This window comes from Scyliorhinus canicula, chromosome 2, assembly GCF_902713615.1.
Source record: "Scyliorhinus canicula chromosome 2, sScyCan1.1, whole genome shotgun sequence".
NCBI lineage: Eukaryota > Metazoa > Chordata > Chondrichthyes > Carcharhiniformes > Scyliorhinidae > Scyliorhinus > Scyliorhinus canicula.
Genome location: NC_052147.1, coordinates 231,808,105 through 231,821,178, shown reverse-complemented (window position 1 = coordinate 231,821,178; position 13,074 = coordinate 231,808,105). Strand labels below are relative to the sequence as shown.

General features: G+C 47.6%; 1 protein-coding gene across 1 annotated transcript in view; it reads right to left on the bottom strand.

Moving 5' to 3' along the window:
- The window catches only part of zgc:172182 (coiled-coil domain-containing protein 89), a 32,184-nt gene extending 20,169 nt beyond the window's left edge, over positions 1-12,015 (bottom strand). Inside the window, exons 1-2 of the mRNA XM_038789775.1 lie at positions 11,861-12,015; positions 9,286-9,758 (exon numbers count right to left, since the gene is read on the bottom strand). Of these exons, the coding sequence (XP_038645703.1) occupies positions 9,286-9,758; positions 11,861-11,929 (542 nt within the window). The 5' untranslated portion in view covers positions 11,930-12,015. The remainder of the gene's footprint in view (positions 1-9,285; positions 9,759-11,860) is intronic.
- Positions 12,016-13,074: the final 1,059 nt, after the last annotated feature.

Sequence of the window (13,074 nt, the reverse complement as noted above, 5' to 3'; positions counted from 1 at the left end):
GGATATGAGAAGTCCTTGGCAGGTAGGATCAAGGAAAACCCTAAAGCTTTCTATAGGTATGTCAGGAATAAAGGATGACTAGGGTAAGAGTAGGGCCAGTCAAGGACAGGAGTGGGAAGTTGTGCGTCGAGTCCGAGGAGATAGACGAGGCGTTAAATGAATATTTTTCGTCAGTATTCACACAGGAAAAAGACAATGTTGTCGAGATTACTGAGATACAGGCTACTAGACTAGTCGGGATTGAGGTTCATAAGGAGGAGGTGTTAGCAATTCTGAAAAGTGTGAAAAGATAAGTCCCCTGGGCCAGATAGGATTTATCCTAGGATTTTCTGGAAGCTAGGGAGGAGATTGCAGAGCCTTTGGCTTTGATATTCATGTCATCATTGTCTACAGGAATAGTGCCAGAAAACTGGAGGATAGCAAATGTCCCCTTGTTCAAGAAGGGGAGTAGAGACAGCCCTGGTAACTATAGACCAGTGAGCCTTACTTCTGTTGTGGGCAAAGTCTTGGAAAGGATTATAAGAGATAGGATTTAAAATCATCCAGAAAGGAATAATTTGATAGTCAACACGGTTTTGTGAAGGGTAGGTCATACCTCACAAACCTTATTGAGTTATTTGAGAAGGTGACCAAACAGGTGGGCGAGGGTAAAGCAGTTGATGTGGTGTGTATGGATTTCAGTAAAGCATTTGATAAGGTTCCCCACGGTAGGCTATTGCAGAAAGTACGGTGGCATGGGATTGAGGGTGATTTAGCAGTTTGGATCAGAAATTGGCTAGCTGTAAGAAGACAGAGGGTGGTGGTTGACGGGAAATGTTCAGCCTGGAGTTCAGTTGCTAGTGGTGTACCACAAAGATCTGTTTTGGAGCCACTGCTGTTTGATATTTTTATAAATGACCTGGAGGAGGGCGTAGGAGGATGGGTGAGTAAATTTGAGGATGACACTAAAGTAGGTGGAGTTGTGGACAGTGAGGAAGGATGTTGCAGCTTACAGAGGGACATAGATAAGCTGCAGAGCTGGGCTGAGAAGTGGCAAATGGAGTTTAATGCAGAAAAGTGTGAGGTGATTCATTTTGGAAGGAGTAACAGGAATACAGAGTACTGGGCTAAGGGTAAGATTCTTGGTAGTGCGCAGATGAGCAGAGAGATCTCAGTGTCCATGTACATAGATCCCTAAAAGTTGCCACCCAGGTTGATAGGGTTGTTAAGCAGGCGTACGATGTGTTAGCTTTTATTGGTAGAGGGATTGAGTTTCGGAGCCATGAGGTCATGTTGCAGATGTACAAAACTCTGGTGCGGCCGCATTTGGAGTATTGCATGCAGTTCTGGTCGCCGCATTATAGGAAGGATGTGGAAGCACTGGAAAGGGTGCAGAGGAGATTTACCAGGATAGATAGATAGATAGAGAAATACAGCACAGAACAGGCCCTTCGGCCCACGATGTTGTGCCAAACTTTTGTCCTAGGTTAATCATAGAATTTTGGACACTAAGGGCAATTTTTCATGGCCAATCCACCCAACCTGCACATCTTTGGACTGTGGGAAGAAACCGGAGTACCCGGAGGAAACCCACGCACACACGGGGAGGATGTGCAGACTCCACACATACAGTGACCCAAGTTGAAATCGAAGTTGGGACCCTGGAACTGTGAAGCAATTGTGCTATCCACAATGCTACCGTGCTGCCCTTAAGAAGAAGTTAATCTACACTCCATTATTCTACCCTAATCCATGTACCTATCCAATAGCCGCTTGAAGGTCCCTAACGTTTCCGACTCAACTACTTCCACAGGCAGTGCATTCCATGCCCCCACTACTCTCTGGGTAAAGAGCCTACCTCTGACATCCCCTCTATATCTTCCACCATTTATCTTAAATTGATGTCCCATTATAATGGTGTGTTCCACCCGGGGAAAAAGTCTCTGACTGTCTACTCTATCTATTCCCCTGATCATCTTATGTTGCCTGGTATGGAGGGAAGATCTTATGAGGAAAGGCTGAGGGACTTGAGGCTGTTTTTGTTAGAAAGAAGGTTAAGAGGTGACTTAATAGAGGCATACAAGATAATCAGAGGATTAGATAGGGTGGGTAGTGAGAGCCTTTTTCCTTGGATGGTGATGTCTAGCACAAAGGGACATAGCTTTAAATTGAGGGGAGATAGATATAGGACAGATGTCGGAGGTAGGTTCTTTACTCAGAGAGTAGTAAGGGCGTGGACTGCCCTGCCTGCAACAGTAGTGGGCTCGCCAACATTAGGGGCATTTAAATGGTCATTGGATAAACATATGGATGATAATGGAAGAGTGTAGATGGGCTTTAGACTGGTTTCACTGGTCGGTGCACATTGAGGGCCAAAGAGCCTGTACTGCGCTGTAATGTTCTATGTTCTATTCGGGAGCGACGAGTCCCTCCAAGCTAATAGTATCCATCTCCGGCCTACCAGGGAAGCAAAGGCCAGAATGTCTGCCTCTTTCTCCTCCTGGATTCCCGGGTCTTCCGACACCCCGAAAATCGTCACCTCTGGACTCAGCACCACCCTTGTTTTTAACACCATGGACATGACATCTGCAAACCCCTGCCAAAATCCCCTAAGCTTCGGACATGCCCAGAACCTGTGGACATGGTTCGCTGGTCCTCCTGCACATTTCGCACACCTGTCTTCCACCCCAATTAATCTGCTCATCTGGGCCACTGTCATGTGAGCCCGGTGAACTACCTTAAATTGTATCAGGCTGAGCCTGGCACATGTTGCGGACGCGTTGACTCTAATCAACGCGTCCTCCCATAGACCATCCTCTATCTCTCCTCCCAGCTCCTCCTCCCACTTGCGCTTCAGCTCCTCGGTCTGCCTCTCCTCTGACCCCATAAGTTCCTTGTAAATGTCCGAGACACTCCCTTCTCCTACCCACCCTCTGGGAACTACCCCGTCCTGAATCCCCCTTAGCAGTAGGAGCAGGAAGGTTGACACCTGTTTACGTAGGAAATCCCGCACCCACAGATACCTGAATTTATTTCCCCTCGCCAACCCAAACTTCTCCTCCAGAGCCCTCATACTCGGAACGCTCCCCTCTATAAACATATCCCCCATCCTCTCAATCACTGCTCTCCACCGTATTCGGAACACCCCCATTCATTCTTCCTGGACAAACCGGTGATTTTTACAGATTGGGGACCAGACCGATGCTCCCTCTGCTCCCACGTCTCCTCCATTGCCCCCAGACTCTCAGGGCCGCCACCACCATGGGGCTGTTGTAGTACCGTGGCGGCAGGAATGGCAGAGGCGCAGTTACCAACGCCCTCAAACTGGTCCCCTTGCATGAAGCCGTCTCCATAAGCTCCCATGCCGACCCCTCCCCCACCACCCACTTCCTGATCATGGGCTATATTCGCCGCCCAATAATAGTTACTAAAATTTGGCAGCGCCGGCCCGCCCTCTCCCCGACTCCGCTCAAGCATTACCTTCCTTACCCGCGGGGTCTTGCCCGCCCAAACAAAGCCAGAGATCACTTTGTTGATGAGTTTAAAAATGGACCGCGGAATAAAGATGGGGAGACATTGAAACACGAACAGGAATCTCGGTGGGATCGTCATCTTCACCGTCTGCACCCTCCCAGCTAATGATAACGGGAGCACGTCCTATTTCCGAAAATCGTCCTTCATTTGGCCTACTATCCGGGCCAGACTTAATTTATGCAGCCGGTCCCATTCCCACACCACTTGAATGCCTAGGTACCTAAAGCTTCCCCCTACTAATCTAAACAGCAGCTCTCCCAATTACCTCTCCTGTCCCCTCGCCTGGACTGCAAACATCTCACTTTTCCCCATATTTGGCTCATACCCTGAAAACCGGCCAAATTCCCCTAGAATCCTCATGATTTCTTCCATCCCCTCAAGTGGGTCCGATGCATACAGAAGCAGGTCGTCTGCATAGAGCGAAACTCTGTGCTCCACCCACCCCCCCTCCCCCATCCACCGGACCAGCCCCTTGAGGCTCTCTGAGCAATTGCCAAAGGTTCTATAGCTAGCGCGAACAACAGTGGGGAGAGGGGGCATCCCTGTCTCATCCCCCGGTGCAGTCTAAAACAGTCCGATGTTGTCCTATTCGCCCGTACACTTGCCGCAAGAGCCTGATACAGCAACCTGACCCAGTCAATAAAGCCCCGCCCAAACCTGAACCGTCCCAGTACCTCCCACAGATAATCCCATTCTACTCGATCAAAAGCCTTTTCTGCATCCATTGCAATCACTACCTCCACCTCTTTACCTTCTGGGGGCATCATGATCACATTTAACAACCTTCTTACATTGGCCACCAACTGCCTACCCTTAACAAACCCTGTCTGGTCCTCCCCAATAACGTCCAGAACATAATCCTCAATCCTGGAGGACAAGATTTTGGCCAGCAGTTTGGAGTCCACATTCAACAGGGATATCGGCCTGTAGGAGCCACAGAGCTCCGGGTTCTTGTCCCACTTCAGAATCAGAGAAATCGTGGCCTGTGACATCGTCGGGGCAGCACCCCTCTTTCTCTTGCCTCATTGAACATCCTCATCAACACCGGCCCCAATATCCCAGAGAATTTTTTATAAAAGTCCACTGGGTACCCGTCCGGCCCCGGGGCTTTACCCGCCTGCATGGCCTTCAGGTCCTCCACTATTTCTTCCAACCCGATTGAGGCCCCCAGCCCTTCTACCAGCTCCCCATCCACCTTTGGGAAATTCAGCCCCCCCAAGAAGTGCCTCATCCTCTCGAACCCCGTAGGGTGTTCCGACCTATACAACCCACTGTAGAAATCCCTAAACGCCTTATTCATCGCCCCCCTCGCCTTTCTCAGCTGCTTCACCGCCCTCCCTGTGGTTAACAAGCGAACTCCGACTGTAGCCTCTGCCGATCCCTTAAAAGCCCTGCCTCTGGGGTCTCTGCATACCTCCTTTTGATCTACGGTATCTCCTTGACCAGTCAGTCCATCTTTGCCCTGTCTACCTTCTCCCTCTGGGCCCGAATCGAGATCAACTCCCCTCTAACCATCGCCTTCAGTGCTTCCCAGACCACCGCTGCTGAAATTTCCCCCATGTCGTTGACCTGCAGGTAGTTCTGAATACATTTCCTCAGCTGCTCGCACACCCCTTCATCAGCCAAAAGTCCCACATCTAACCTCCAGTGCGGACACTGGTTACTGTCTTTACTAACCTGCAGGTCAACCCAGTTCGGAGCATGGTCTGAGATTGTGATCGCCGAGTACCCCGTGTCCACCACCCCTGCCAGTAAGGCCCTGCTCAAAATGAAGAAATCGATCCGGGAGTACACTTTATGCACATGTGAGTAGAAGGAGAACACCTTCACCCACGGCTGCCCAAATCTCCATGCATCCACCCCCCATCTGCTCCATGAACCCTTTTAGTTCCTTTGCCATTGCTGGCAACCCTGCCCATTTTCGAGCTTGACCGGTCCAAGCCAGGGTCAATAACTGTGTTGAAGTCCCCTCCCATGACCAACCTGTGCGAGTCCAGGTTTGGAATCTTCCCCAGCATCCTCTTTATAAACTCCACATCATCCCAATTTGGCACATACACATTTACTAATACCACCTGCACCCCCTCCAGTTTCCCACTGACCATAATGTACCGACCTCCCACATCCAAAACTATTCTTCCCGCCTCAAACATCACCCGCTTATTGATCAGGATCGCGACCCCTCTAGTCTTTGAATCCAGTCCCGAGTGAAAGACCTGATTGACCCAGCCTTTCCTCAATCTAATCTGGTCAGTTACTCTAAGGTGCGTCTCCTGCAACATTACCACGTCCTTCTTCAGTCCCCTAAGATGCGTGAATACGCGTGCCCTCTTGACCGGCCCATTTAAACCTCGAACATTCCAGGTGATCAGCCTAGTTGGGGGGGGCTCAGCACCCCTCTCCTTCGCCGATCAGCCATCCCCTTTCTTGGGCCCGCTCCAGCTCATGCTCCACGCCTCCACCGGCCTGCCCCCAGGCAGCCTCCTCCCCCAACCTCCTCTCTGTCCCTTGGCTCAAGTCCCTTCCTCATCAGCAGAACATTTTCGTCCTGCCCCCCCCCCCCAGTAACAATACTCTGTAACCCAGCGCCTTTGATAAACCGAACATATGCACACCCCCCACTGCGCTTCCATGAGCTAGCCCGCCTAGCTAGCTTGGTGGCCCCCATCCCTGGCGTTGGATAGTCTCCCACCAATTGTTCCCTCCCCCCCCCGCCCCCCAAGCTAGCTTGGTGGCCCCCATCCCTGGCGTTGGATAGTCTCCCACCAATTGTTCCCTCCCCCCCCCCCGCCCCCCAACTCCCCTCATTCAAACAATCCCCACATAAATGCCCGACAGAAAAACACCAAAATTTAAGCAAGCACACCTCCTTCCCCCAACAGTGCAAATGAAAACCTTAACTCACTCAGCTCTGCCACTGGTCCCAAATCAATATAGAAAGCATTGCAAGCAGCTTCCACAAAACGAAAAACGGGAAACTTTTTTTTAAAGAACAGAGAAACAAAAAGAAAAAAAAACCATGAACGTTGCGGCAAAGTTCAAAAGTTCTCAGTCCACCACCAGTCCTTTCCTTTTCACGAAGTCCAGCACATCCTCAGGTGACTCGAAATAAAAGTGCTGTTCCTTGTACATGACCCAGAGACAGGCCGGATACAACAGTCTGAACTTAACCTTTTTCTTAAAAAGGATCGACCTAATCTGGTTGAAGTCTGCCCTTCTCCTGGCCACCTCCACACTCAGGTCTTGGTAGACCCGCAGGATACTATAGTCCCACTTACAGCTGCATGTCTGCTTGGCCCACTGTAGAATGTGTTCCTTATCCAAGTACCTGTGGAATCTCACCACCATTGCCCTCGGGGGGTCTCCCGTTCGCGGCTTTCTCACAAGTGCTCTGTAAGCCCTGTCCACCTCCAAGGGTCGGGAGAATGCCCCGTCCCCCAGCAGCTTCTCAAACATGTCTGTGATGTATGCCCCCGAGTCCGCTCCTTCAGACCACTCCAGGAGCCCAATGATTCTCAAGTTCTGCCAGCAGGACCTATTCTCTAGGTCCTCCACCTACTGCAGGAGCTTCTTCTGCTGGTCTCTCAGCATCCCCACTTCCAACTCCACCGCAGTTTGATGTTCCTCCTTCTCAGCCAGCGCCTTCTCCATCTTCTGGATCGCCCGATCTTGGGCGTGCAATCTAAGCTGCAGCCGCTCAATCGACTCTTTTATCAGGTCCAAGCAGTTCCGTTTCTGCTTAGCAAAGCCTTCCTAAATAACTTGCATCACCTGCTCCGTTGACCACTCGGTCGACAAACCAGAGGTCCGGTCCTCCGCCATGCTGTCTCCTGCTGCAGCTTCAGCCCAAGCCTTCTCTGTCTTTCTGTTTCTGCTTTTACAAGCACTTCTAGTCCTTCTCTCCTTGCACCGATGTGGGAATTCAGTACACAATTGCCTCTGTCTTCAGTTTTACAGTTCAAGTCCGGTAAGAAATCGGGGGAAAAGGTCCAAAAGTCCAATCCGAGCGCGAGCCACCAAATGTGCGACTTACTCCTTCATAGCTGCCACCGAAGTCCTCTTTTTCTAATCTTACCTAATTTCTGAAACCTATTGCTAGCTTTGCAAACCGCCTTTTTTTTGTTTCGTTTTTATATTGTACATTTTGATTTGGAGCTGAATTACCACAAACTATAATTGTATTTTAAATTCAATTCAACTTATCTGTATATGCATCAGAACAAACAATCGATACATCTGACTAGCTTACTGCAGGGCTAGTCGGACCTTCCTAAATTCTGTACTTGTGTTAAACTTGAAGCTAACCAGTAGATACTACTAGCTGACAAAATAAGTTTCAAATTGCTTTTAACCCAAGAAGCCCTGTCTTGAATCTGTTATTTGGTACATGGTACGGAGTTACAGGTAGACGAATAGACACAGAGATCCTGCAATCAGCCATGTGAACTTAAGCATGTTTTCATCTCACAATCTCCCATTCTGACCCCAATTCGCTTATGTCCCTCTGTGACACTCATTCCCATTCTAGCCCAGAGGATGCCTCCCACTACCTCAAACCCCACACATCATGTTTTTGTGTCGAACCTCTGACCACTAGTGCTCCCTTCCCACTGGAGGCCTTGCCCTCTGGCCCCTTCACAAGACCCCTTACAGCTGGTATGGCAGGTAGACCCTTGCCCGGGATACTCCTCTGAGAGTGATGTGGTGTTGCGTGTGAAGCATAGTGCTGAGTCGAGGTGCAATGAAAGGCAGGCAAACAAACCTCAATCACGAGCAAAGTGCTGGTCAGGAGATGCACTTTACTTATATACCATTGTGAACCATGTCAGCCTAATTATACACTGATGTTACCCCTTGATCTAGCATTGGGGCAATGATAGCAGCAATTAAGCTTTAAAATGAGTATATGAATAGGAATGAGGAGGTGTAATGATAACAAGAAGGTAAAGTGGGAGAAGGGCACATGGTGGGTGGAAACAGTGTTGATGGGAGCAGAGTGAGAGAGTAATTTTCTTACCTTGAAATCTCTGACAATGACACTGTTGCCAGGAGTCCTTTCTGAACTTTGACAAAAAGAGCATCTTCCTCCTCCTGTCCATTACTTACACCAGGACCTTCAATATATCAAGGTTGGACCCTGGTGACCTCCTGGTGCTTGCTGTTGCCAATGGTATATTGACAAGTGTTTCCTGCCCTGCAAGTGTTCATTTTAAGAGGAACTGATTGCCTTTAAGAGGCATCAGAAATATTCTATGTTCATCCCTCCCAAACAATGAGTGCAACTAATGAATACTGCAAGTCATGTTGGCTACGCACTTGAGTTTTGATAATGAGCATCCATCATGAACATTGTGCGCTGCTTTAGACAACGGTACAGCTGTGCATCCTGACTCCACAAATTGGTACTGAGCATTAAGATTAAATCATGGGGCAGCACGGTGGCTCAGTGGTTAGCACTGCTGCCTACGACGCTGAGGACCCGGGTTCAATCTTAGCTCCAGACCACTGTGTTTGGAGTTTCCACATTCTCCCCATATCTGAGTGGGTTTCATCCCCACAACCCAAAGATGTGCAGGGTTGAGGGATTGGCCAGGCTAAATTGCTCCTTAATTGGGAAAAAAAAATTGGGTATTCTAAATTTATTTAAAAAAAAATTAAATCATGATTTACTCTGGTAGATTTTCACTTTAAAAATGTTATAACAGATTAAATATTTGTGTTTTGCTAAATTAATATATTTCATATTCTGAAATCATCATCCACACTGCTTACTTGCATTCCTGTTCCAGTGCCTCGCACCTCTTTAAACATTTTCCCAACTCATTGGAGAGCTTGAATATTTCATCGTCCTTTTGTTCCAGGGCTTTACAAAAAATATCCTCATTTTCTTTCTGGAGCTTTTCATTTTGCTTTCTGAGCTCTGCATTCTGACTCTTGTATTCATCCTTAAATTTGATAATTTCTTGGTGGTTGAATGCCAGGTCCATGAATCGCTCCTCGAGCTGGGCTGACTGCTTTCGTTGGCCCTCTAATTGTTGCTTGAGGCCCTTGTGCTGGTTCCCCAGCTCAGTGTTAATTGTCTCCAAAGTTTGGCAACGCAACAAGAATTCATCAGCTCGTTGTTTTAGAATGCAGATGAGCTGCGACTGTTCATCTATTCTGGATCGTAATAAGGCATTTTCTGTTTTTTCATCCTTGGAGAGACCACGTAGTTTCTCCAAGGTAATTTGCACTGCATCAATTTCCTAAACAATACAAAATTGCCTGAATGTTTCATTTTTGTTTAAATATAGCATTTTGTTAATTTTATATATTGTCATAACAGCCCTGCTGATCAACATCTACCTAACTATAGGTAAAAGATGCTATTTTAGAGATCAGAGTTCAAATTCTGTGCATTGATGATCTTTGATGCTTTTCTTACGTCTAGACTTGACTACTCGAATGCACTTCTACCTTCCATAAACTTGAGGTAATCTAAAACACTGAAGCCCATATCTTCACTCACACCAAGTTCTGCTCCTCTATCACCCCTGTGCTCGCTGACCTAGATTATCACCAGCTGAAGCAACCTCTTGTTTTCAAAATTCTCAATTTTCTTTTCAAATCTCTCCATGTCCTCACCCCGCTCTATTTCTGTAATCTTCTCCAGCCACACAACCCTCCAAGATATTTCCACTCACCAAATTCTGGCCTCTTGAGCATCTCCAATATTAACCAATCCACCACTGATGGTTGCACCTTAAGTTCCTTGGGCTGCAAACTGTGGAACTCTCCCCACTACAGCTCTCCACATTGCTTTCCACATTTTGCTTTCCACATTTGAGTAACTCCTTAAAAACCTACATCTTTGACCAAGCTTTTGGTCATCAGACCTAATATTTCTTATGTGTCTCGGCACCATATTTTGTTTTGAAATATTCTTGTGAAGTATCCTGAATAGTTTTATTACTTTAAAGGCATAAATATAAGTTGTTACTGAAGTGTGTTCACTGGTGCTAGAAGACACACCTAGATATCAAGATGTCCTAAAGTATACTACAGGTAATTAAAGTACTTTTTGAAAGACAATAGTAGCTATTGTCACGTGGGAAACGGAACAACACATTTGTGCGTAGCTATATTCCATTAAAAGAGAAAACTTTTTGGTGTTCCTTGAGGAATAAATGTTGACCAAGTCAACTGCAAGTGTTCAAACAAAAGCAAAATACTACAGATGCTGAAAATCTGAAAAACCCCCAGAAAATGCTGTTAGGGTTACCAACTGTGATTAAATGTGCTCCTGGGGTTTCTTCACATGAATTACCCCCATACTCCAGACATAAGTCAGCCAACACATCTACACTAATTAGAAAGCAAAAAAACCTCATTACTTATCCAATTCAATGATGCTTGACTATCTGTGGCCATGATGTGGAGATGCCGGCGTTGGACTGGGGTGAGCACAGTAAGAAGTCTTACAACACCAGGTTAAAGTCCAACAGGTTTGTTTCAAACACGAGCTTTCGGAGCACGGCTCCTTCTTCATTCACCTGAAGAAGGAGCCGTGCTCCGAAAGCTCGTGTTTGAAACAAACCTGTTGGACTTTAACCTGGTGTTGTAAGACTTCTTACTGTGACTATCTGTGGAACAACCTTTCCCCTCCTATTTAATATTTTGCTATCTCGTAAAGAGAAATTTTTAAAGAAATTTAAAATATATATTTTTAATGTTCTATGATTTTTTTCCAGGATTGCCCACAGCACAATGGAGATTAATCTTTGAAATTCCTGGAGTCTCCAGGCCAATCCTGGGAGAGCTGGCAGCCCAAAATGCTGGCAATACTCAGCAGGTCTGGCAGTATCTGTGGAGGGACCAAAAAGAAAAAGGGGTTAACTTTGCAGTTCGAGGTCCCTTGGCCAGAGATGGCTAACTCAGCTTCTCTCTCCATCGATGCTGCCCGGCCGGCTGAGTGTTTCTAGGCAGATCTCCCATCCGAGGTGGGTTTGTTGCCTTGTTCCGAAGGAAGGCACCTTATTCCCCCCTGCAAACTGGGCGATCTGGTTCAGTTGTCAGGGTGGACACGTTGGGAAGTTTATTACTTTAAAGGCGCTACATAAATATAAGTTATTACTGGAGTACGTTCACTGGTGCTAGAAGACACACCGAGACATCAAGATATCCTAAAGTACACTACAGGTAATTCAGTACTTTTTGAAAGGCAGCCATTATTGTCACGTGGGAAACGGAACAACGCATTTGTGCGTGGCTATATTCCTTGCCATAGCCCCTGTGTTGCTCCATCCGGCTTTTAGCCCACGGAGTGGGTACGCGAGCCGGGATCATGCTCGGAGTCCGGCTGCCCTACCTGCTTGCTGTCCTGGACCAACTGCTTGAAATCCCGGCCCCGTTTCTCCGGCTCTTCCCGCCGCTCCATGGGTGCTCCCGCCCCCTCACCGCCAGCCGCCGTCGTCCGTAGCAACCGAGGACGGTGGCCCAGCTGATCCAAACAGCTCGGCGAGTGCCAAAGCCCGATGGAGGGATCTGCCTCTCCCGCCCACAGCAGCAGCAAGGTCACACCCAGATCTGTCATTCGGCTGCGCGCTACTCACTCTGAATCTATCCCTGCCAGAGCAAATAAAAAAAAAATCGTTTTGTGGCTGGAACAATGGCATAAAATATAGACCTGTCGTCTGCAGTTGCTGAGTCCCCGGGCAGTCTCTGGGAGGCTTTCAATCCTTCACAGCCCATTTGCTGCAGAATGTTGAATTGCCTCGCATGTTCTTTAAGGTTATTGCTATCATTTAAAATCTATGGGTTACCTCTCAGGGCTTTGCCAGGGCGTCTCATGGTAATGCTCCTTCTGTACCTGTGTGTGTCACTAGCGCACTTTGTCAGTTGGGAGTGTTGTGTTATGCTTCTTCATGTAGCATATGCTGCTTCCTTGATGTATACTCTTGACAAAGGAAGGTTCAGACTTGGAGATAGGTTTAACACATTTATTGAACAGTTAACAATTCTCCTCCTTGAGTTTGACTCTCCTGCTAATCTTGCTATCGTAACTCAATATAACAAACCAGTCTGCTCTAATCCATGCAGTGAGTGTGATGCTTCCGATCTGCCCCTGTGCTTCTCACTGAGTGTCACCTGTGGAAAGAGAAAGAGCATGTGTGCCCTGTCCCTTTATATGGGTAGCCCCCTTGTGGTCGTGTCACCTCTCGGTGTCTTGATTGCCCATTGGTCGTGTCCTATCTTACTGGCCTATTGGTTGAATGTCTGTGTTGTGGTGCTCCCTCTAGTGTTTACCTAGTCCTGTGTATCTACATTAACCCCTTGTGTATTTACAGTGATGCATATCACCACAGGGAGCAGTGAACGTTTGTCTAAGATCAAGTGTAGTATCTGTTCTGTGTTTTGGCTCAGATCTGGTATATCTCTCTTGTGGGGACCATGAATTAGATTCAATTTGAAATTGAATTGGTTTTTGGAACAGGCAAGGAGTTGGATTAGGGGTACACCCCTGTCCACACTCTGAGCCCTGGCTTTGTAACTTAGAAAAAGTAACATGAGAAGAAAGGTCGG